This window comes from Penicillium riverlandense (genome assembly GCF_028828495.1).
Source record: "Penicillium riverlandense strain IBT 135883 chromosome Unknown utg000008l_segment0_segment0, whole genome shotgun sequence".
Lineage (NCBI taxonomy): Eukaryota > Fungi > Ascomycota > Eurotiomycetes > Eurotiales > Aspergillaceae > Penicillium > Penicillium riverlandense.
This window is the reverse complement of record NW_026643199.1, coordinates 1,107,057-1,129,750: the sequence shown is the minus strand read 5'-3', so window position 1 is coordinate 1,129,750 and position 22,694 is coordinate 1,107,057. Positions and strand designations below refer to the sequence as shown.

Here is a 22,694-nt window from a genome sequence, read left to right as displayed (position 1 = left end):
CACGTCTATCTGCCGGCTAAAATCAATCACGCGATGTTGTTTTTGAAGACAATCCGAATCGCCAAAAGACCCACCCGTGGGAAGGATCGTGCAGGACAGGCCAACATCAACTCTGATAAGGAAAGAATAACTACTCGGACGTCTCCAAGATAAACAGTGTCAGTGTCAGTTGATAAAAAAAAATGGCCCCTGATGATCGCAAGCTTAAACTATTCGCTAAGCTTTCTAGAAAGGGGCCAGGAACTGGCCAGGAATGCTGTCTGTCATCGGATTCGGGATTTAGACAGCACCATAACAACACAAAAAATTTACCTTTTCAGATCGAATATCAATGCGTTTGGACACATAATACAAAAATAGTACAAAGGAGCAACATCAATGTATATACTCCTTGGTTGAGCCAGAAAAAAAATTAGACTTGCGGAATTAACCTCGGCCCACCCCTATTCGGGGGTATTGTTTTTTCAGTCACTCCTTACATATCTTGTCAGCCCTGTTATTTTGTGGTAATGACTTGATTCTTTTTAGTGAGGCGATATCACCCACATATCACTACATTGAAAACATTTCCAACCCTCCACCATACCCAAAAAAAACCAACTCTCGGAAACGGCAAAAAGAATGGACTCGCGGGGAATTGAACCCCGGACCTCTCCCATGCTAAGGGAAAATCATACCACTAGACCACAAGCCCATTTGATGGGAGTTTTCGGACCTATATTGATATAGGAGTCAGAAATTTACAAACCGCTGAATGAAACCGACGAATGCCGGTTTGTGCCGGGCTGGCACACTAGGGTCAGTTCGTAGGGCCAATAATCACTGCCGTGTCTTTAGTTCCCTATTAGAAGGTCTTCAGCTATCATTAGAGCCAAACACCGCGAAGGCCCTTATTCGGGCCACGCCGATGCTCCGAGTTAGCTCCCCGTCGTATAAGTCATGCTGGCCAATGCTTGCATCGACTTGCCCTATGCTGCTAGTGAGCGTGCTCCACTCCTGCTCGGCTACCAATGGCCGCTCACGCTGAATTTTCTTGGGGTCATAAAAAAGCCCCAGGAACCCCGGATTCAGACCAATCGGAATCTTTCTACTAGTAAAAAGGATGACTCCGACTTTTGATTGATAAATCCTCTTACCAAGACCCCTCCGCCTCTCCCCAGACAAAATTTCCAGATCCTCCGCACCCGCCTCATAACCACACGCACATAATCAAAAATTTTGAGGACCAACAAGAAGTCTTAATTCTTAGAGGCGTAGTACCTCTAGAATGTCCACGAGTTCCAGGGCTGTTAGCATATCGGATCTAGCTGACGGCCATGGACATCAACCAACAAATGATGGCTTCCAGAGCACCGTGACAGATGAGAAGCAGGCGTGCACTGAAGGTCCAGACCCTGACTTAGCCACCGGCCCAGATGTGACGAAATTCGAGGAGCTAGCCGGCTTGCCGGCAGATTCAAAAGATGGCCAACCCCCAGAGCACGAATACAGAGTACCAGATGAGGTTATCTACCGAATGGCATCGACTGTGGCTCCATCAAATAGGTCCGTCCACCGGGACCCTGTCACCCAGGTGACGACAGACGCAGAGGGAAACACGTACCCCGAAGGCGGCCTGCAAGCATGGCTGGTGGTGCTGGGCTGTTTTTGTGGCCTTTTTGGATCGCTTGGGCTGATCAACACCATAGCCACCTTCCAGGCATACATCCAGACTCATCAGCTGAAAGACTACAGTACCGGCAGCACTGGATGGATCTTCGGGATGTACACCTTCCTGACCTTCTTCTGCGGCATCCAGATCGGCCCGATCTTTGACGCACGAGGCCCACGCTTGCTCATTCTGGCAGGCTCGATCTGCCAAATGGCGATGGTCATTTCCCTCGGGTTCTGCACACAGTACTGGCATTTCATGATTGTGATCGGTGTTCTGGGGGGTGTCGGCACATCTCTCATCTTTACGCCAGCCATCTCATCAATCGGCCATTTTTTCTACGAGAAGCGTGGACTCGCAACTGGGCTTGCTTCCACCGGAGGCTCACTTGGGGGCGTTGCATTTCCTCTGATTCTCCAAAGTCTTTTCCCCAAAATCGGCTGGGCGTGGGCAACCCGAGCGATCGCCTTGATCTGTTTAATTTCATTGGCGATTGCCTGTCTCCTGATCAAGTCTCGACTGCCTCAGAAACCCTTTTCCAAAGAGAATATATTGCCAGATTTCCGTATATTCAGGGACGCGCGGTTTACGCTCACAACTGCGAGCGTCTTCTTCATTGAATGGGGCCTCTTCGTTCCGATTGCCTACATCTCATCTTATGCCATCGACCAAGGCTTTTCTACCCATTTCTCGTACCAGATTATTGCCATCCTAAACGCGGGTTCATTCTTTGGGCGATGGCTGCCAGGCTTTTTCGCAGACATCTTAGGCCGCTTCAATGCCCTGATCGCGACAGTGGCCCTATGCCTACTTTGCAATGCATGCTTGTGGCTTCCCGCTGGAAACAGCCTACCCTTGCTCGTCGTGTACTCGGCCCTGTTCGGTTTTGCTAGTGGCAGCAACATCAGCCTCACGCCCGTTTGTGTCGGCCAGCTCTGCAAGACCGAGCACTATGGTCGGTATTACGCCACTGCCTACACCATTGTGAGCTTTGGGTGAGTCTTTCCCTCATGTGATGTCACACATAATCAACTGACATTTGTATTGCCACTTAGTACCCTCACAGGAATTCCAATTGCAGGCAATATCTTGAATCGTTGTAACGGTCAGTACTGGGGCCTCATTGCGTTCACGGTCGTATGTTACGCTATGGGTCTCGCCTGCTGTACAGCCGTTAAGGTTATCCAAGTTGGATGGCGTCGCCCACTGGCCATTTACTAGTACCATCTTATATATCCCAGTTACGACTTGATGACTTCGAAACCAGCAATTTTGCCATCTTCTACGCGTAGAGTCCACTGAAATCCGAAATGACGCATCGGCCACCGTTGCATAGGCTCCTATGGCAGTCCATTTACTAGACCTTTCCTCCATACAAAAAAGGAGCATGAAACTGACGACAAAACAATATGAATAGTGAAACGTGGACGGGTTGGGTTGTCCCATGGCAGTTCCGGCAGGTCGGTGTAACCTGCAAGTCACGATGATGGCCATGTCTATCCTTGGTTCTTCACCTCCGATCATTTCCAATAGGACGGCGGCCCAAACCTTGCTGTCGCCATGGAACCCAAACGCGTGGGAAAGAAGTGCCAATTCCCCCGAAATAAACAATTATCGAAAGTTGTGACTCCGGAAAGACGCTCAGATGACATCGAGAAGCGGTTTTCATCGCCGCGCTACAAATTACCAGCCTCTTGCTCTTGTCCTTCTTTTGCTTCAGCGCCTCGACTTGCTCAACAATTGGAGCTCCTTGCTCTTTAATTCGATTTCCTCCACGAAAGTCTTGAATCTATTCGCCTTCTTCTAGGCGGCAAACTTCAAGTTTATTTCGCCTCTTTGCCAGCCGGCTCGACCTCTCGGCTTCCTACTTCGGTATCTACGAGAGGTCCAAGCAATCCTACCGGAGTTTGGATAGCTGGGCTCATCTTATAACGACGCTCTTCTCACCAGCGCACATCATGTACTCAAAAACATGGGTAGTTTTACTGGCCACGTCCTGGGCCTTCTTACAGAGTGTTCGGGCAGTGCCTCCCGCATCTGAGGACACAAGCCTGGACCCTCTTGACGAGCGCGCAATTTTGGAGAAGCGCGCAATGCTGGAGGAGCGTGGAAGTCCAGCTGCTCTTAGCTCTTTCCTTTCTGAAGTTTCTGCGGCCCAAGCTACTCAAGCCGGCCAGGCTACGGCTGCACCTATTGCTCCTGGCGGCGGTGCTCCTAGTGGTGGTGCTCCTAGTGGTGGTGCTCCTAGTGGTGGTGCTCCTAGTGGTGGTGCTCCTAGTGGTGGTGCCCCTAGTGGTGGTGCTCCTAGTGGTGGTGCTCCTAGTGGTGGTGCTCCTAGTGGTGGTGCTCCTAGTGGTGGTGCTCCTAGTGGTGGTGCTCCTAGTGGTGGTGCTCCTAGTGGTGGTGCTCCAGGTGGTCCCGGCGGTGGTGCTCCTCCCAGTGGTGGTGCTCCTAGCGGCGGTGCTCCTCCTAGCGGCGGTGCTCCTCCTAGCGGCGGTGCTCCTCCCAGCAGTGGTGCTCCTCCCAGCGGTGGTGCTCCTCCCAGTGGTGGTGCTCCTAGTGGTGGTGCTCCTAGTGGTGGTGCTCCAGGTGGTCCCGGCGGTGGTCCCAGCGGTGGTGCTCCTGGGGGCGGTGCTCCCAGTGCTACTAGCGGCGGTGCTCCAGGTGTAGCTGCTCCTGGTGGTCCCGGCGGTGCTCCTAGTGCTCCCGGCGGTGGCGCCCCTAGAGGTGGTGCTCCAGGTGGTCCTGCTGGTGCTCCCAATGGTGCTCCTCCCAGCGGCGGTGCTCCTCCCAGTGGTGGTTCTCCCGGAGGAGCTGCCCCTGGTGGTGGTGCCCCTGGTGGTGGTGCCCCTGGTGGTGGTGCCCCTGGTGGTGGTGCCCCTGGTGGTGGTGCCCCTGGTGGTGGTGCTCCTGGCGGTGGTGCTCCTGGCGGTGGTGTTTCTGGTGGTGGAGGCGCTGCATCTAGCCATGTCAGTCCTTTGGGCGCAGCTGCACCTGGCGGCGGCGGAGCTGGTGGCATGGCATCTACTCCAGCCGTGATGAACAGCGTCCCGCAGTCGACACCGATATCTGTTGAACTGTGCCCGGGCTCGTTTGCCTCTCTGTGTGCGGCTTGTCCCTCAGTCATCGTCACGACAACTGTCACCGTCACTAGCTGTCCGCCTGCAGCTCCTCCTGCAGCCTCTCCTCCTGCTGTCTCTCCTCCTGCTGTCTCTCCTCCTGTTGTCTCTCCTCCTGCTGTCTCGCCTCCCGGGGGAGCCGGAGCCGGAGCCGGTTCTAGTGCTAGAGCTGAAGCTAGCGCTCCTAGCGGTGCAGGTGCGGGTGCAGCTGCATCTTTGTCCGCACCTCCAGTCGGACTCAGCGCTCCGGTATCATCTCGCCCAGTCGGTCCAGGCAACAACACCAGCGTGGAACGTTCTTCCAGCGAACGGGTCACTCCTCCAACAGTCAGAATATCGACCCCGTTGACCCCCATCGGCGGTGGTGCTGGTCCCAGCACGAGAACCGAGGTATCGAGCACGCCTCTGACACTCCAAACGTCGGCAGTAACTGGTGCTCGTGCCGGAGCTGGCGAAAGCTTATCCGTAGCTCAGGCCACTGTCAGTCCGGGCAGACCATTGATCACCCCCGGTGTCGTGCGTCGCGGAGTTGTGGGTAATGAGACGGCCCTCTTCACCAATACGACCACCAGCATCTTCACGAACACGACCAGTCTCCTGAATACCACTGAGCCTTTGTCGACTCCGCTGTCTGAGGTGGTTACGACTTCGAATGGGGCAATGCCAGTTAAATTCCGTCGACTACGGGATCGGGGTTAGATTTCGTTTTATTCCTGTCCGCAGGTTAAGATCGGGTATAATGGATTTTGTGGTGTGAGGAGGTGAATTGCTTGAACGTTTGTGTGTGCTTGTGTGTGAAGCTTAATACGATTGAGGGCAGATTGAGGGCAGAGATATAGCTTGTTTATCATGGCTGCGGACATGGAGATATGGAATGGCAAAATAGATAATGAGATTGCTGATGCTTTTGGCTTTTGGATTTGATGTCCACAGGGAATAAATGATTTTAAGAGAACCCGAACTGCAACAAAAGGACTAAAGATCAATCTGAGTCCATCCACCAGGGATTCAAGGAGAAGGGAGATCGGTCTTGACACAAGGGAAGTAAAAAATATTTCCTCCGGGGGAAAAGGAAAGGAAAAATTGTCCCGGACCCTCGGGGAACAACCTTGAGCGAATATAACCCTCAGTACGAAGAGCAGAGCAGGGACAAGGAAAGAGGTGCAATACGAATAAAGGAACGATAGGGAACGACAGTTTCCAAAGAGGCGGATGTGAGAGAGTGAGGACTAGTTGGTAGGTGAAAATAGGGGGGAAAATACAATAGATTCCCCAGGGACACACAAAAATAGTCCTTTAGACAGTAGAAAAACTCCCCATTCAGTTAAAGCTCCCCCGGTAGTGACCTCCTAACAGCCTAAACCAGACTAGACCTATCAATGTCTTGTCAAAAAACAGCAAGCGCCAAACGCCATCCACCGAAGAAGAAACAGAACATGCGAATGCAAAGAATGGAAGAGAGGCGGGGCTAGTCGAAGGCCATGCTTTGACTGCCGATGATGAGGTCAGGTAGGTAGGGAGCGAGGGAGGTAGATAAAAAACATGAAAAGATGCGGAAGCAGACAGGATATAGATCTTCTCCCGGGATGGGGTCAGTTCAATGACCATGATAGAAGGGAATCACTCGTATAGACAGGGAATCAAAGGCCAGGTCGAAAACCATTTGACAAATCTGCAGATGAAGAAAGATGTGGAAGAAAGGAAGAAGGATGATGGTACGCAACCAACTCTAAGTACTGTTGGATCGTAGGAAGGCCTGCGCGACACGAAAACAATTAGCCGGTCTGGTCAACCACGCACTCGACTATCCTCGAGAACATACGCGCTAACGTACCCGGTCATCAATCATTTCTTCGTCCTTGCCTCCGTTTGGACTAGCAGCGCTTCCTCGGGTGACGGGACCCGTGGTAACGGCCCGAGTCTCTGCAGCAGGCCGTCGCGGGTCTGGCAGCGGCTCCATTTTCAGCTGCTGATTTGTCCGTTGTTGGCTCTGATTGTTTTCAGGAGCGGATGAGTGGATCGGATGCATCTCTCCACTGCTTGAGATTCTGGATTCCTTGCTCTTCTCCAACAGCGAGCCACCAAGCGTCGCGCACTTCAAGATGGTCTGCATCATCTGGTTCTGTTTGAGCGGCTTCGAAAGATATTCATCCATCTGGGCTTGGATGCACTTCTCGCGATCACCCAACATGGCGTGGGCCGTAAGCGCGATGATCGGGGTCCGCTGGAACCCGCTCTCCCGCTCGTACTCGCGAATCTTGCCGGTGGCTTCAAATCCACCCATGACCGGCATTTGGACATCCATGAGAATCACATCGTACCGACGTTGCTTGACGGCTTCCACGGCTTCCAGGCCGTTGCCAACAACGTAGACATTGTGGTTGTGTTTCTGGAGAATCTTCATGGCGAGCTGCTGATTCACGTCGTTATCCTCAGCAAGAAGGATATCGAACGAACGAGAGTTGTCCGTGGTGATTGGTGTCGAGCGTCCTTCCAGTGCCGGAAGCATGCCGTTTCCAAGATCGATCGGTTGGCAGGGCGTGGTCATGTACGAGCTGATACCCAGATCCAAGGCAGACTTCAAGCTCACGCAGACCAAGGGACAAACCAGGACGATGGGAATGTACTTGAACTCATCAAACGTCCGCAGAATCCGAGCAGTGTCCACAGAGTCCACAATGATAACATCGTATGCGTGGCCCGATTCCTTGCCAGAGGGATCTTGAATCTCCGGTGGCGGGACATGTTCCTCATTCCGCACAACCAACGGTTCCAACTCGATCTTCTTGAGCATCTTCATAACGTTGGCCGCCTGGGCGCCGTTCTGGCCCTTGTCAATGAACAGAACACGGTGGTTCCTGTACGGCAGGAGTTGGTTGGCGATGACATTCAGAGACTGATCGGCGAGCTTGACCACGCAGGTGAAATGGAATGTACTTCCATGTCCATATTCAGAAGTAACCCAAACATCACCACCCATCAGGTTCACCAGACGCTTCGAGATGGAGAGACCCAAGCCGGTTCCACCGAATCTTCGGGTAGTTGATCCATCGGCTTGTTGGAAGGTGTCGAAGATGAGATCCAGCTTATCTTCCTCAATACCAATACCGGTGTCAGAGACCGAGAATTCAAAAGCATACTCGTTGACAGTGCACTGCTCCCTATCGGACTTGCGGATGGTGAGTTTGACCTCTCCATGCTCGGTGAATTTGATGGCATTGCCAACCAAGTTAAGGATGATCTGGCGCAGACGGAAGGGGTCTCCAATCACATAATCGGGAACGGTGTTGTCCACCTGATACGTCAGACTGAGGAACTTCTCGTTGGCCTTGACCGCTAATGTCTTCAATGCATTGAAGACGGTGCCCCGAACGGTGAATGGAATGCTCTCGATGACCATCCGGTTGGCTTCGATCTTCGAGATATCGAGTATATCGTCGATGATCGTGAGTAAGCTGTTCGCCAGGTTGTGAACAACATTCAACATTTCCCGTGTATATGGCTTCAGGTCGTCCGTATCAAGCGTCAGTTGCGTCATGCCAATAATACCGTTCATCGGAGTTCGGATTTCGTGACTCATGTTGGCCAGGAATTCGGATTTCGTGCGGTTGGCCAGCTCAGCTGCTTCCCTGGCTGCCGTGTTTCGCTGAATACTGTCTCGGAGATTGGAAACCATCTTGTTGATCTTGCGCTTCAGCTCGTCCATTTCGCCAGAGGCGTTGACCGTGATGAGCTTGGTAAAGTCACCGTCCGTGGCAGCATCAGTGATCTCACCAAACGCGCGCACTTGGGAGGTCAGGTTTTCGGCCATGGTATTGACATCCTCCGTGATCTCCTTCCAGGTTCCAGCAATACCCTCGACGTTGGCCTGTCCGCCCATCTTGCCATCGACGCCGACATCGCGGGCCACCTTCTTCAGTTCAGTCGCGAACTTAGCGAGTCGACCCACCATGTGATTGATAGTGACCTTGAGGGTTAGAATTTCTCCCTGGGCATGCACTTCAATCTTCTTGCTGAGATCACCCTTTGCAATGGCCTGGGTAACGTCGGAAATACTCCGCACTTGTGAAGTCAAGTTCTGGGCCATGGTGTTGACATTGTCGGTCAGATCTTTCCACTTTCCTTCCACATTATCGACCTTGGCTTGTCCGCCAAGGGTACCATCTGTGCCGACCTCTCGGGCGACCTTGCTAACCTCGAAAGCGAACGTATTCAATCGGTCCACCATGCCGTTGATGGTGCTCTTCAGATCCAGGATTTCTCCTTGGACGTTGGCGGTGACCTTCTTGGTCAGATCGCCCTTTGCGACTGCAGTAGTGACATCTGCAATCTCACGCACTTGCGTAGTCAGGTTGTTGGCCATGCGGTTGACGTTCTCCGTCAAATCTTTCCATGTGCCTTCGACATCGTTGACAGTGGCTTGACCACCTAGGACACCATCTGTACCGACCTCCTTGGCGATCTTCGTCACTTCCTGAGCAAACTGCCGCAGTTGATCCACCATGGAGTTGATAATGTTTTTCAGCTCTGCAATTTCTCCTCGGCAGTTGGCTTGCACCTTCTGCGTCAGGTCACCCTTGGCCACCGCCTTAGTGACCGTAGCAATATCTCGCACCTGAGTAGTCAGGTTGTTCGCCATGGCGTTGACATTAACAGTGAGTTCGTTCCACATGCCCTGGACACCTTCAATTTGAGCTTGGCCGCCAAGTACACCTTCTGTACCAACATCACGCGCGACTCGGGTCACTTCCGTAGCAAAGGTTCGCAGTTGGTCTACCATGGTATTGATCGTCTGTTGCAGTTCCAAAATCTCGCCCTGAGCGCGGCTCTCAATCTTTTGACTCAGATCACCGTGCGCGACGGCCGTAGTGACAGCCGCGATTTCTCGCACCTGATCCGTCAGATTCTTGGCCATGATGTTGACATTCTCCGTGAGTTCCTTCCAGATACCATGGACGCCAGTGATCTGGGCTTGACCACCAAGTATTCCTTCTGTTCCGACCTCACGGGCCACACGAGACACCTCACTGCCAAAGACCTGCAGCTGGTCCATCATCGTATTGATCGTTCGTTTGAAAGTAGCGATTTCCGGGTCCATCTCCAGCGGGTGAATCTGCACCTTCATCGACAGATCACCGTTGGCAACCTGTGTGATGATGCCGCCGATTTCCCGCAAAGCTTTTTGGAAAGCCTCGTTGGCCTGCTGATGCTTGCGTAACTCTCGTTCGAGGAGGACGACATCTTCGTTCTCGACCTTAGTCAAGGCGCGCCGGGTGCGCTCTTCTTGCGTCTGGAGCTCATCTCGAACTTGGGCGATGATGTCCTTCTGGAAACTGATTTCCTCGGCTTGTTTCTGTACATGGTTGCGGAGAAAACTGATGTCTTCCTCGCGGACTACGCGGGTCCGCGTCCCATTTTCGTCCTCGTCTTCGGTTTCGTCTTCATCAACCTCGACCGTCGAGTGGTGTTCTTCGGGAGGGGCAGGAGTTCGCTGTCGCCGACCGGGTTGATTCAAGTGTTGCTGCTGTGTAGGGCAAGAAGAGTCAGAACCAAGATCGGACGACAAGCGAAAGAGCCCAAAGGTCCGCAGGAAATCGGGCGCCTGCTCGTTGGGTCCAAAAGCAGGCGGCGATCCCTGTTGGGAAACGTCGGGGGACTTTTGGTGACTGACAGCTTGGAATTCCAGATGGTGCACCCGGCGCACCAAGGCCTCCAGTTCAGACTCAAAGGCTGCCTTTGCCGGGCTTGGGTCTCCGGGCAATCTTGCAGATTTTGTGCCATTTGACACAGGAAATTGAAAATCAAATGGGGGTGATGAAGACCCCGGAGTGGGCTCCTCTCTCGCCAGGTTCTGAAGAACGGCCGTCGCGGCGGCGAGAGTTTCGTCCGCGGCAGCCATGGTGCCCTGCACTGGATCAGTCGTGGAACATGGACACAGCGATAGATGAGAATGAAGGAGGGAAACAGAATAAAGGGGAGGGGAGGGGGGAGGGGGGAGGGTGGAAGTTAGGGGATGAAGCGGGACCCATGGATGGATGGATCCGAGAGTTTGGTGGTAAAGGGGGGGAAAAGGCGGGAAGAGATAGCGAGGAGTTCACCAGTCGCAGGGACTCGATGGCTATCAGGCGGGCAGGTAAGAAACAGACACACGTACCGGCTAGTCGGGATCCAGACACAAATGATCGGGCGGGCCACTTATGGCGACATCGGGGGAGGACGCAGGGGATGAGAAAGTAGAAGAATGAAAACCAAGTGAAATCACTCATGGATGATGGTTCACCGCGAAGAAAGGAGGCCGTTAGGTAAGCACCGATCGATTTTTGCGGGGATTTTAGTTGTTCCTTCGGATTATTACTTGTGATTTCACGGACGGACGGACTTATTATCTAACCCTAGACCGAATAATAGACTAGGACCTTAAGAGAGTTGAAGAGAACGCAATGCCTAGACGGCAAGAGGGATCATTCGATACACAGGAAGAGGTTAGGGCTGTAGCTACACGGTTCGCAGAGCGGGAGATCTGATGGAGGACGGTCTCTACAATCTACGAAGTGCGGAATCGGCAGCTTTGAGCTCTGAGAACTCTTTCCATTGCTTCCTTTCGAGCATATGTTGAATAGTGCCCACAATCGTCACATCATAGAGCTTCCATCAGGGAACCACTACCTCCCCAAACTCGGCGAGTGAGAGTGTTGAAACCCAGTACCCAACACGAGATCTTCGAGTTCTTATCCGCTCAGGGCGAGCTGAAAGTGCAGTTATGAATATCTAACGTCGCTAGATCGATGGAGTATGGGGGCCCAGTCGTGCCTGATTTCCAGATTAGCAAGGGTCTTTCATATGGCCCTTTCGTGGACGATAGCAACTTACCAAGTACGAAGGTATAGGTCACGTTGCAAGAGATATTGGGATCCGCGAGGGGATCGTTCAAGATATGCGAGCTGAGCACTTTGATCAGAGGCTCGAGTTGGCTTCCCTGAAGTGCCATGGAATTCGCAGAAGCAGCGACGAAGAGAAGGGTTCCCAGCCACGATTGGAACTTCATATTGACAGATCTGTTTTTTCTTTCGAACTGAACAAGATTGATGTATATCACAGAATATTAGGAGCCTGATAGTACTGTCTTCTTCACGAACAGACAAAGGCAGATATTGAACTTCTTATAGCGCAGGCGGGTTGTACTTGAATGGGCTCAACTGTGCAATTCAGTTTATGTTTGGGTAGCATTGTGAAATATTTGAAGTAATTGTATAACCCGACATCAAGCCAAGACATGAGTTTAAGGCTGTGGTTACTTCCTCGAGACTTGTGTCGGATGGAAATGGTACCCAAGAATATGACTGGATATGAAAAAGATCCCACTTGCAGAGTTTAGACGTTTGCCTTTGGTTGCCCGACTGGGCTTGACCTATTTCACCTTCTCCATTGCATTAAGCGGTGCCTTCGGTACATATGCTGCTTCACATGCTGGCCAGGGTAGTGGCTTTAAACTCTCGGCAAGTTCACCCAGAGCGATAATATACATTGTGCAAGGAGGTGGGACATATTTGTAAAACATGTAGATGGCATTGCTATGCATTCTGTTACAGAAACACAAGAGAACACGACTATCATTGCAAGGTATTGGTAAGGTACTTAAATTGCCAAGAATCGCAAACAATTGAAATAGCAATACTACTCGGCTTACATCCTAAGAGTTGCTTGCCTGGTAGTACAGCTATTTACGGACATACAAAGAAAAGCTCTTCAAGATATACCGTACAAGTAACGCCAGCTTCGGTACATTGCTACAGTCAGGACTAGGTTCCCTGGGTTTGGGCAGGAGAAGGAGCTTACCACAAACTTGTCCGAGAGTATAATGGTCTAGAGTGCAAGAAACGTAGATCTGGTCTTGAATCTTCAGCTCCTCTTGAGAACTAGTGACCTTCGCAAGTCTCTCCAGCAGGGAGCCACAGACATGGATACCAGCGGCATTGATCATGATGGTAGGCTGAATGAGAACCGCAGAGTCGACCGTCGGAGGGAGTGAAAGCGCTCCGAGAGCCCAAATTCCATAGTGTACTGAAAACTTCATGGCGGAGTAACTGCTCGAGCTATACTTGAAGAGAATGATAGGCAACGAATACTGTCCTTCAACAATGCCACAGACTCTCCTTTATACTTAATGCACTATATTGTATGGCATATGGCTTTTTGTTGAGTGGTATGGTTTACAAGCTTGTCTCACTCCAAAATATCACCCGGTGGTCATACTTGTCATGACTTGACATGTAGGCGATATCCGGGCTAAATTTTCTTCTCATTTGATTACTCTCGCCTCCAGCTGCGTAGCCAGCCAAGTCCAGACATCGACGACTTCTCTCTAGAGCGAGTTCTTTATAGTGATGTCTCAATACGAGTTTTCTAGGGAGACGCAAACAACATCGAGATTGGCGAGATGCAATGCAATGTTCCATAGCTCTGCTTTGATATGATGTTTGCTGCCTGCGGGTGTTCTAGTCCAACTGTAACCTTTTAGACCTTGTCAACGGTTCTCATGTAACAATCAAAGAAGACTTGACAGGTGAGATGAGAAGAGATCGGGGAGAATCCTGCGCTTTGGGTACACGAGGGTCAGACAAACTCGCAAAGCTTTGAGGCTCGTACTATTCAGTGACCTCTTCCCTAACGTAGGCTTGATGTGGCATTGACAATTCTTGCAAGAGAACAGGATGCATTCCATATTTTATAGGGTCTGCATTACACTTGACTTGAACAATCAAACATAGAGTAGATGCAATAACTACTGGATTTGTTACATCCAACAGCCCATAGAAATGCAGAGTTATTGAAGTTGTCGATACAAATAGACAATATCGAGGACGGGTAAGGCCACTACAAACAAGAGACAGATTATCGGCTGTCTCAGCATCAATTCGACAATCCGGTCTTACGAGGCCAACATTGCTATTCTTGAAAAGAACCCCCAATATAAATGGAAGGTGATGAGAAACAAACAGATGACATCCGCGGGCACAGTCAATGGAAATGCACATTTGGTCCCTATGATCCGCCGAGCCACCTTCTTTGTAGAGTCACAATTTCCACGACCGGCATCCACCAGCATCTCTCCGACTCTCTCTCTCCCCCAGCCCTCGTCGCCACAGCACGCAGGCAACGGCTGCAACCATGGCGTCCGATGACATGACAACCCACGTCCTGGACGCTCTGTCCGCGTCCGATGCGCCCATTCCCTCCACCGAACTCTTCCCCTCCACCCCCTCAGCAATCGTCAAAAGTGCGCTGGACCGTCTAGCCTCGCGGCAGATGGTCCAGTACGAGACCAATGACAAGGAAATTTTTGTTCTCACTCCGGAGGGCCAGGAGATTGTGACCAATGGCTCTCACGAGGCCAAGGTCTTCGCGGCCGTTCTCGCCGCCATGGACGGATTGAAGATCACCGAATTGCCCGCAGTGGTGGGTAAGGATAACGCCAAGGTTGGCCAGGGCAATGCCTTCAAGCGCGGCTGGATCAAGAAGGACAAGGACCTGTTGCGCGCAACCACCGACAAAATCGTCGACGAGACGCAACAGCAGCTGCTCACCATCCAACGCACCCAGACCCTCGACGACGCCAAAGCCATCACGGATCTCAAGCGGAGGAAGCTAATCACTCTTCAAAAGGTCATCACCTACAAGGTCTCCAAGGGGCCCAAGTACGCCCGGGAAATGGTCAAGGAGGAGACCGACTTGACTCCCGAGATGTTGGCCAACGGCTCATGGAAGACGGCGACCTTCAAGCCCTACAACTTCAACGCCAAGGGTGCCGTCACCCCGGCAGGTGCTTTCCACCCGCTGAACAAGGTGCGGCAGGAATTCCGTAATATCTTCTTCGAGATGGGCTTCGAGGAGATGCCGACCAACCGCTATGTCGAGACCGGCTTCTGGAATTTCGATGCGCTGTTCGTGCCGCAGCAACATCCCGCCCGCGACCTCCAGGATACTTTCTACATCGCCGACCCGGCCACCTCAGACCCTCCGCGTGAAGATCCTCTCGACGACCCCCACCGCCCCAAGTCGACCCAGCCCGCCTCCAAAGCAACGACAGACGCGCCGCTCGACTATAAAAAGTACTGGGACAACGTGCGGGAAGTGCACGAGCACGGTAAATTCGGGTCTATCGGGTACCGCTATCCCTGGAGCGCGGAGGAGTCCCTACGCCTGGTGCTCCGCACGCACACCACCTCCGTCTCGTCGTACGTGCTGCACAAGCTGGCTGCCAACCCGCGGCCGGCGCGTTTCTTCAGTATTGACCGTGTCTTCCGGAATGAGGCCGTCGACGCTACCCATCTGGCAGAGTTCCACCAGATCGAGGGTGTGATTGCGGACTTTGGGCTGACGCTCGGTGGTCTGATTGGATTCATGGAAGTCTTCTTCGCCAAGATGGGCATCCATCAGCTGCGCTTCAAGCCCGCATACAACCCGTACACCGAGCCGAGCATGGAGATCTTCGGCTACCACGAGGGTCTGGGTAAATGGGTGGAGATCGGTAACAGTGGTATGTTCCGACCAGAGATGCTGGAGTCAATGGGCCTGCCGAAGAACATGCAAGTCTACGGCTGGGGTCTGAGTTTGGAGAGACCGACTATGATTAAGTATGTTCTCTTTTATCTGCTATACTATCGTGTCCCGTACTAACACGTTGGTTTCACAGGTACGGCGTGAACAATATCCGTGAGCTCCTCGGCCACAAGGTCGATCTCAACTTCATCGAAAGCAACCCTGCCGTTCGTCTGGAAAAGAATTGAATCTGTGCAATTGGGGGGTCACTTTATAGAGAAAAAATTTCTGTTTCTTGTTCTGTCTTGCTTGCGGAGGTTCTGGAGTTTTATCACGCCAGGGTTTCTGCATGTTTACGAGTTCATGTAGGAGACGACGGGATTGCATATCAATGATCGACGAGGAGAAATGAAGAACATGCACTAGATCTATGCAGCTTCTACAACAGTAGTACTAGTGGCAGAAATGTCCCACCCGTATCTGTGCCCCAGTGCATGAATCTCTGCAACAGTGGCTCATCAGAAGGCGGGGACTTAATATTCGGCAAGTTACGTTTCTACCTCCTCGCTCATGGAAGATAAGTTGACATCGGAGAAAACGGAGTGTCTTCTCGAGTCTACTTTGGGTGAGGAAGCCTTGATGTGCCGATATGCAGAAAATAAGAAAAGAGGACCGGTATTCTGGCCCCAGTGTTTATTTTTGGTTTTGAAGTCGTCCATTCGATTTTCATTTCGATAGATAGAGGAAAGTAGGAGAACAGAAGTTAAAAAAACGAGACCAAGAAGGGACTGGATGTATCCCTCTGTCCCAATTGTTTTTTTCACTTTAAAAATCCCAACTCCCTGAACGCGACCATCGAGTCACATTCGTCTATCCAATAAAAAAAAACGTTAGTCCGGGAACTCATCTAGGGAGCTGGTTATCAACTCACCATCACATCAACCATCTAACACCGACACCACAGGGTAAAAAGATAAAACATTTACCGCTGGGAGCTGGCAGACCACACGTTCTTCAGGTAGCCATCACGCTGAGCGAGACGGTTGAACGAGTCGTCGCTCTCGCCGCGGGCGCGGATGAAGCCGCAGAGGGCGTAGGTCTGGTTCTCGCCGGTGTAGCGGCCGTTCTCGTCGACCTTGCCGACGGACAGCTGGACCGAGGCGTGGTCGTTGGCCTTGATGATGCGGTTGGTGGCGCTGCACTTGCGGGGGACGTAGCTATGAGTGGGAATTGGTTAGTTTGTGTTCGAGTTGAATTTTCGATGTCTCTCTTCAATGTCCCGATTGTGTCCTGAAAAACAACTCCGGTTGCTCGCAAGACAGATCGCAAGGATTGATTTTGTCGGTATTTGTTGCGCTGTGGTTTGCAGTCCGGCCTGGTGCGACGAAGAGATTGCTGGAGTGTCGGACGGACAACGGGGGAGGATTTCCAGGACACACGGAGCGACACAGAGATTTCGATCGCAGCGAAAAAGGAGCAGGGAAAACGTACAGATCGACGATCTCTCCCTTCTCGTTCTCCATTTTGGCGGGTTGGGGGGTGTTAGAGGGTTTGGGCGACGGTGAGGTTGGAGGTGGAGGGTTTCGCTGAACATGAAAATCCGACTGGAAATGGATTTGTGTGGGTCATGTGATCTTTGTCGAGGGCTGGCGGTAGCGATAGCGGGAGTGAGTGGCCTTACGATAAACCCTATATTAGGCCGTGGCAATAGTGCTCCACCATTTCCAAGTATTTCTCCGATATAGACATGTATTGGCCATATTTACAGTAGATTATCTCGCTAATGATAGACAGAAAATCTAGAGCATCTACAAATTACTCTTCTCCCGCTCCTCGCGCAACACCTCCTTCCTCCAGCCCACATTCACCTCTCTAACACTCCCCTTCGTAAACCGCACCGTAACAACCCTCTCGGACTCGCCCTGCTTCCCCAACCCCTTAAGTTCAAGTCCAGAATCATCTAGCCCCAGAACGGAGCGTCCATCCTCCGTCATAGTGATCATCTTCGGCGAGATGAACTTATCTGTCCAAGGCGGCGAGCCCGAATGCACAAAGTCAACCAGCGCCGTGCGGCGCTTCTCCATTTCCTCGACGGAAGTATTCGCCCGAGGCTCCTGATCTAGAAACTCCGAGACCAGGTGCAGGAGCAGAAACTGCGGTGGGTAGAGAATGATCTCCGCGCTGCGTGCGCGTCGGAGCCATTCCGAGGCGGGCAGGAATTGCGCTTCTGTTACCTCGACGCCGCCGTCTGAGGTGGGGATTTGCAGTTCGTCGCGTTCACCTTCGGAGGGCAGTTGCTTGAGTAGGCTTTCGTCCACGTTGACGGGCAGGGGCATGAAGTAGAGGTACATTTGCGTGGTATACCGTTTCGGCACGTTGGGTGGGGTCACCCAATGAGTGAATGGAATCAATTTATCTGTATAGGGCATTAGCAACGGCATTCTGTAAAGAAACGCCGCGAAAGCACAAACCGATATCCGGCACAGCAGCCGAGTTTTGCTGCTTCAACCACTCCGCAAAGCTAATCTTATTCTGATGAATGAGGCGCCGGCCCTTTTCTCTCGCCTCCTCGTTGACAGCGATCATCTTCCCCGACCCTGCATCTTTGGCGAGGAGAACACCGCTCTCCTCGAAGAGTTCCCGGATCGCAGCACGTCGGTAGCAAGGAGCATCATCGTGCCGCGTCCGGGCCTCAGGAGGCGGGCATTCTCCATCCTGGCTGGACAGGTTACCGCCCGGAAACACATGGGCAGATGCAAAAGAGCTGGATGTCTGCACCCGGTGAAGGAGCAGAATCTCGTTTTTGGGGGAGACGAGGATCACACTGGGCACAAGTTAGCTGTTACTTGCTCATGATATATCGCAAAGTATCTCAATGATGACGCCAACGACAAACCTCGAACTGGGACGCGGCACTGCGGGCGACTTCTTCGCGGCGCCATCGCTTTTTGCGCGCGGCATTGTGGAGGTTTGAGGTGTTGGACCTGGTTCTGAGCCTGTGGAATACGTTCTCCGCGGGCAGATCGGTCCGATGGTTGTGGAGCGCTGAGATGGCCAGTGATGCAAGGAATGACGAGACACAGTCACTCGAGAGAACACGTCTACTGTGAATACGATCCGGCGACTGCAAACAAGCGCGTGGTGATGAAACAGGCCGGGCATGACTTGACCACGAAGCTGTGGCAGGGCCATAGATCCGTCCCCTTGGCCCAGCCGACAAACAGCCTAGGCTAAGAATCCCCCCCGCCTCTGCCGCGCCGGCTTAGCCGAACCATGTGCTCGACAGCATATCGACTACAACTACATTTCTTGAGAGATTAAATGAATTCATAGCCAGAATTGATTGATTGATTGCGTAACGCTCGTAACTCCTATCCTATCATAATATCCCCCCTTTTTTTATTTCCAAGGCCGCGTATCTTCATGCGAGGGAGATCCCGGGCTCCCGAGAAACATATTCACAGAAACACAATACAAACTTAGCTCTTACGCGTAAAGCTTCTTGTCGTAGCTGTGCAGGTCGTGGACGTTACCCTCGGCCATGGCGCTGGCGCTTCTCATTTCAAAGCGGACAATGCCGTTGTTGACGGCGTCGTGGAGGTCGGCCACGCTCTTGGTACCAATTTCCTGCAGGGAGTGCTGGACACCGGCAACAAGGTAGGGGATGAACTTGGTGACGGAGCCACGGTCCAGCACGGAGCCGGCCACACCCTGGGCGACCAGCACGCTGGCCTTCTCGGAGAAGTAGCGAGCGGTACCGGCGTTGCTGGCCTTGCTGTCCTTGGCGCTGCCGCCGGCCTTCTTGTCCTCCATGGCGGCGATACTGCCCATGCCACGGTAGGCCTTGACGAGCTGGCCCTCGTTGCTGACGTAGTACTCGCCGGGGGATTCGGTGGTACCGGCAAGGAGACCGCCCATCATGACGGTGCTGGCACCCATCGCCAGACCCTTAACGATATGGCCGACGTTCTGGATACCGCCGTCGGCGATACAGGGGACGCCGAAGCGAGCAGCGAAGGACGAGACGCTGCGGACGGCAGCGGCCTGGGGACGACCGCAAGCCATCACCTCCTGGGTGATACAAGCGCTACCGCTGCCCATGCCAATTCTCAGGCCATCGGCACCGGCAGCAATCAAGGCGGCGGCCTGCTCCCGCGTGACGACGTTGCCGGCGATAACGTCGATCTCGGGGTAGGTCTTCTTGACGTACTTGATCATCTCAATCTGGAACACGCTGTTACCCTGGCTGCTGTCCAGGTTGACGATGTCCAGACCAGCCTCAACGAGCAGCTTGAGGCGGTGCTTGTCCTCCTCACGGGTGCCGATGGCAGCAGAACAGATCAGCTGCTTGGAGTGAGGGAGCTTCGAGGCCAGAGGGTAGTAAAGGTTCTTCATCAGGTCGGAGCGGGAGAGCAGCGAGACAAGGTTGCCATTGGTATCCACAATGGGCAGCTTGCCCTTCTTGGACTGCCGGAGGACGTCGTTGGCCTCGGACAGGGTGGTGCCAGCAGGAGCGGTGACGAGGTCGGTGGCCATGATGGCAGTCACCGGGTCCTCGTTGTTGGGGTGGAACTGAATGTCCCGGGAGGTAACCATACCAATCAGCTTGGAGCGAAGGGATCCGTCCTCTGTAAATGCTAGGTTAGCATTCTGGTGAAATCAACCCCAATGTGACAAATGACACAAAACCCAAACTTGCTCAGATAAAATCTGGTTCTCTACAATGCAACTTTCGTTGCTGCAGTGGAACGAAAGTTATTTTGAAAAAAGATGGAAAACATCATGCAAGCAACGACTCCAGAAAAAAAAAGGTTGGTAACTCACCAGTGACAGGGAAACCACCAAAGCCCCACTTGGCCTTGAGCTCCTTGGCCTCACCGACGGTGGCCTTGGGCGAGAGAACGACTGGGTCAAGGATGAAGCCGTTCTCGTAACGCTTAACCTTACGGACCATCTCGGCCTGGTCCTCAGGAGAGCAGTTGTGGTGGATGACACCCAGACCACCGAGCAGAGCCATGTGGATGGCCATGTTGTGCTCAGTGACCGTGTCCATGGGCGAAGACAGAAGAGGGACCTTCAGCGAGATGCGCTTGGTGACCGGGGTGTCCAGAGTGACATCGGAGGCAGGGAAGCCTGAGAGGGAAGATGTGAGCACGACGGATCGCTAAACAAAACGATGGAGGGGTCTTACCGATGTAACCAGGCAGGACCAGGAAGTCATTGTAGGTCAAGGCACCGTGCTTGTCGGAGTCGATGAGGGTATCGACATCCAGACCATCGCGGGAGGGGTACGTCTCCAGGACCTCCAAGGCCTTGGTGTAGTCCTGAATCTCAGCCTTCATAGCGGAACCGGGAGCAGCGTCGCCGTTGGAAATGGGCATTATTTATAAAACGAAAGGATAGGGGAATCCAGAGAGATGAAATGGAGGGCTCGAGGATAATCAACAGGGCCAGGGAAACCTTCTGTTGATGGAGAAAGACGGGCTTTCCCAAAGAAAAGAAAGAAGAAGAAAAAAAGTCGTGCGAGCATGGCAGTTTTGGTTTCCTTCCGTGCCCGGCGGGGAGCTTGGCTGCTTTGGGGTTAGTGCACTTGGTTTTTCACCGGAGAGGGCTATGATTGGTTGATAGCAGATAAGTGGGCGTGTTAGCTTAGTCACGGTTTTAGATGAGGGCTGAGAGAGAGTTAACTAGACCCGCATAGTTAGTAGTTCACTTGTAGTCTGCAATAATAGATAAAGTGTCTCATGCACCGACTCTCGGAAGGCATGATAACCCGCGGGACACCTACTTATCTAGATGTGACCCTGACCGCAGTGGAGGAACAGGATGGTCTCCTAGGGTTACTAAGAACGACCGCTGCTCCTTCCTCATCAGAACCATTGGTCATAAGTATAAAATGCTGCCCGAGTCGACTGAACGGTGTGATTCTGGAAAGAAAATGGCTGCCAATAGGCTTCTACTGTGTCTTTTTCGGCTCCTCGTCCCGCGCGGCTTTGCACCAGCATGACGACACAATGATCATAAACCAATTCACTAGATATAAGCAGAAATATAGCCATGTGTCTCTTGAAATAGTCATCTCACCATTCTAAATTTTCTATCAATAACTTGATCCTTATACCGTTCAAGATGGCGTCTCCTATGGGCGAACACGGCACCTTCAAGGCCCCGAGGTCGGTACAGAGTCAGCCCAAGCCAGGGTAAGAACCACATATGTACTTTTCGGCCCCTGGGAACTATTCTGATGACCTGTCAGGCTGGAGAAGGATATGCGTCCGCCTAGCGAGTCGACCAAGCTGGAATCCAAAGGCCAATTCAACGAATATGTCGGATCGGGCAAGCTGAAGGACAAGAAAGTCCTCCTCACGGGAGGAGAGTAAGTGTTCGTCATGGATAAACATTCACCGGCTAATAGCACATCGTTAGTTCTGGAATTGGTCGATCAGTAGCCATTTTAATGGCAAGAGAGGGCGCGGACGTCAGCATCGTCCATCTACCCAAGGAGCAAGAGGATGCAGAATACACCAAGAGTGTGATTGAGAAGGAGGGGCGATCTTGCCATCTTATTGCAGGGGACTTGAGGGATCGTGCTTTTTGCTGCCAGGCAGTCAAGCGACATGTCCAAAAGTTCTTGGGTCCAATCCTGCTGTTGATCTTTCTGACTCTAGAACTAGCTTCGGCCATATCAACGTCCTGATCAACAATGCATCTGAACAGAACATGTGCAAGAACTTTGTGGACATCGACCTGGATGAAGTCGAGGATATCTTCCGGTCCAACATCATCCAGATGATGGCGTTGACGAAATATGCTCTACCACATATGTTCCGAGGCGATAGGTATGGGCTTTGGTCACAGAATCACAGTCCCAGCTGACACGAGCATCAGCATTATCAACACCTCCTCCGTCGTGACCTTCCGTGGATCAGGCAGCATGGTGGACTACTCCGCGACGAAAGGTGCTGTCGTCGGCTTCACTAGGTCGCTGGCAGTACAATTGATCCCCAAGGGCATTCGAGTCAATGCAGTGGCGTCAGTCATGCTTTTCTCTTTTGATCTATGAAAACTGATGGATGCGCAGCCCTGGTGCCGTCTACACGCCCATCCAAGTGGATACTCGAGATGCCAAGGAAATGGAGGGATGGGGCACGAAGACAGCGCTGGGTCGACCCGGTGAACCCAGCGAGGTGGCCACCAGTTTTATCTTTCTGGCGAGTCCAGAATCTACCTTGTGGTGTAAGTGCTCTCCCAAAATAGCCCATGGAAGAAAACAACAATGCTCATGTCTGAATAGACGGACAGATTATGCATTGTCATCCCCTTGGAGACTAGATAGAAGTAGTAGCGTTATCTCTTCAGCCGGCCTGAACTTCAGGAAGGAGGAA

At 52.4% G+C, this 22,694-nt stretch overlaps 8 protein-coding genes across 8 annotated transcripts; 4 read left to right on the top strand and 4 right to left on the bottom strand.

Annotated features, from left to right (window-relative positions):
• Positions 1 to 1,267: 1,267 nt before the first annotated feature.
• On the top strand, positions 1,268 to 2,650 carry N7474_009449 (MCT family MFS transporter; the record flags this gene model as incomplete). Its single annotated transcript, XM_057200859.1, has 1 exon — positions 1,268 to 2,650. The coding sequence occupies one exon, from the start codon at positions 1,268 to 1,270 to the stop codon at positions 2,648 to 2,650; it is 1,383 nt and encodes a 460-aa protein (XP_057048846.1).
• A 959-nt stretch (positions 2,651 to 3,609) lies between these two features.
• Positions 3,610 to 5,469, top strand: N7474_009448 (putative extracellular threonine rich protein; the record flags this gene model as incomplete). Its single annotated transcript, XM_057200858.1, has 1 exon — positions 3,610 to 5,469. The coding sequence occupies one exon, from the start codon at positions 3,610 to 3,612 to the stop codon at positions 5,467 to 5,469; it is 1,860 nt and encodes a 619-aa protein (XP_057048845.1).
• Positions 5,470 to 6,595: 1,126 nt separating this feature from the next.
• On the bottom strand, positions 6,596 to 10,669 carry tcsC (putative two-component osmosensing histidine kinase (Bos1); the record flags this gene model as incomplete). Its single annotated transcript, XM_057200857.1, has 1 exon — positions 6,596 to 10,669. One exon carries the CDS (start codon positions 10,667 to 10,669, stop codon positions 6,596 to 6,598), a length of 4,074 nt encoding a protein of 1,357 aa, XP_057048844.1.
• Positions 10,670 to 13,938: 3,269 nt separating this feature from the next.
• Positions 13,939 to 15,557, top strand: N7474_009446 (phenylalanine--tRNA ligase subunit alpha; the record flags this gene model as incomplete). The annotated part of the gene is made up of 2 exons (XM_057200856.1): positions 13,939 to 15,404; positions 15,464 to 15,557. 2 exons carry the CDS (start codon positions 13,939 to 13,941, stop codon positions 15,555 to 15,557), a joined length of 1,560 nt encoding a protein of 519 aa, XP_057048843.1.
• Positions 15,558 to 16,291: 734 nt separating this feature from the next.
• Positions 16,292 to 16,832, bottom strand: rps21 (40S ribosomal protein eS21; the record flags this gene model as incomplete). The annotated part of the gene is made up of 2 exons (XM_057200855.1): positions 16,292 to 16,526; positions 16,801 to 16,832. 2 exons carry the CDS (start codon positions 16,830 to 16,832, stop codon positions 16,292 to 16,294), a joined length of 267 nt encoding a protein of 88 aa, XP_057048842.1.
• A 285-nt stretch (positions 16,833 to 17,117) lies between these two features.
• On the bottom strand, positions 17,118 to 18,270 carry N7474_009444 (NUDIX hydrolase; the record flags this gene model as incomplete). Its single annotated transcript, XM_057200854.1, has 3 exons — positions 17,118 to 17,725; positions 17,781 to 18,133; positions 18,206 to 18,270. 3 exons carry the CDS (start codon positions 18,268 to 18,270, stop codon positions 17,118 to 17,120), a joined length of 1,026 nt encoding a protein of 341 aa, XP_057048841.1.
• Positions 18,271 to 18,795: 525 nt separating this feature from the next.
• N7474_009443 (putative IMP dehydrogenase) lies at positions 18,796 to 20,690 on the bottom strand (the record flags this gene model as incomplete). The annotated part of the gene is made up of 3 exons (XM_057200853.1): positions 18,796 to 19,937; positions 20,134 to 20,442; positions 20,501 to 20,690. 3 exons carry the CDS (start codon positions 20,688 to 20,690, stop codon positions 18,796 to 18,798), a joined length of 1,641 nt encoding a protein of 546 aa, XP_057048840.1.
• A 748-nt stretch (positions 20,691 to 21,438) lies between these two features.
• On the top strand, positions 21,439 to 22,641 carry N7474_009442 (oxidoreductase, short-chain dehydrogenase/reductase family; the record flags this gene model as incomplete). Its single annotated transcript, XM_057200852.1, has 7 exons — positions 21,439 to 21,509; positions 21,566 to 21,685; positions 21,736 to 21,936; positions 21,984 to 22,148; positions 22,198 to 22,341; positions 22,391 to 22,545; positions 22,604 to 22,641. 7 exons carry the CDS (start codon positions 21,439 to 21,441, stop codon positions 22,639 to 22,641), a joined length of 894 nt encoding a protein of 297 aa, XP_057048839.1.
• Positions 22,642 to 22,694: the final 53 nt, after the last annotated feature.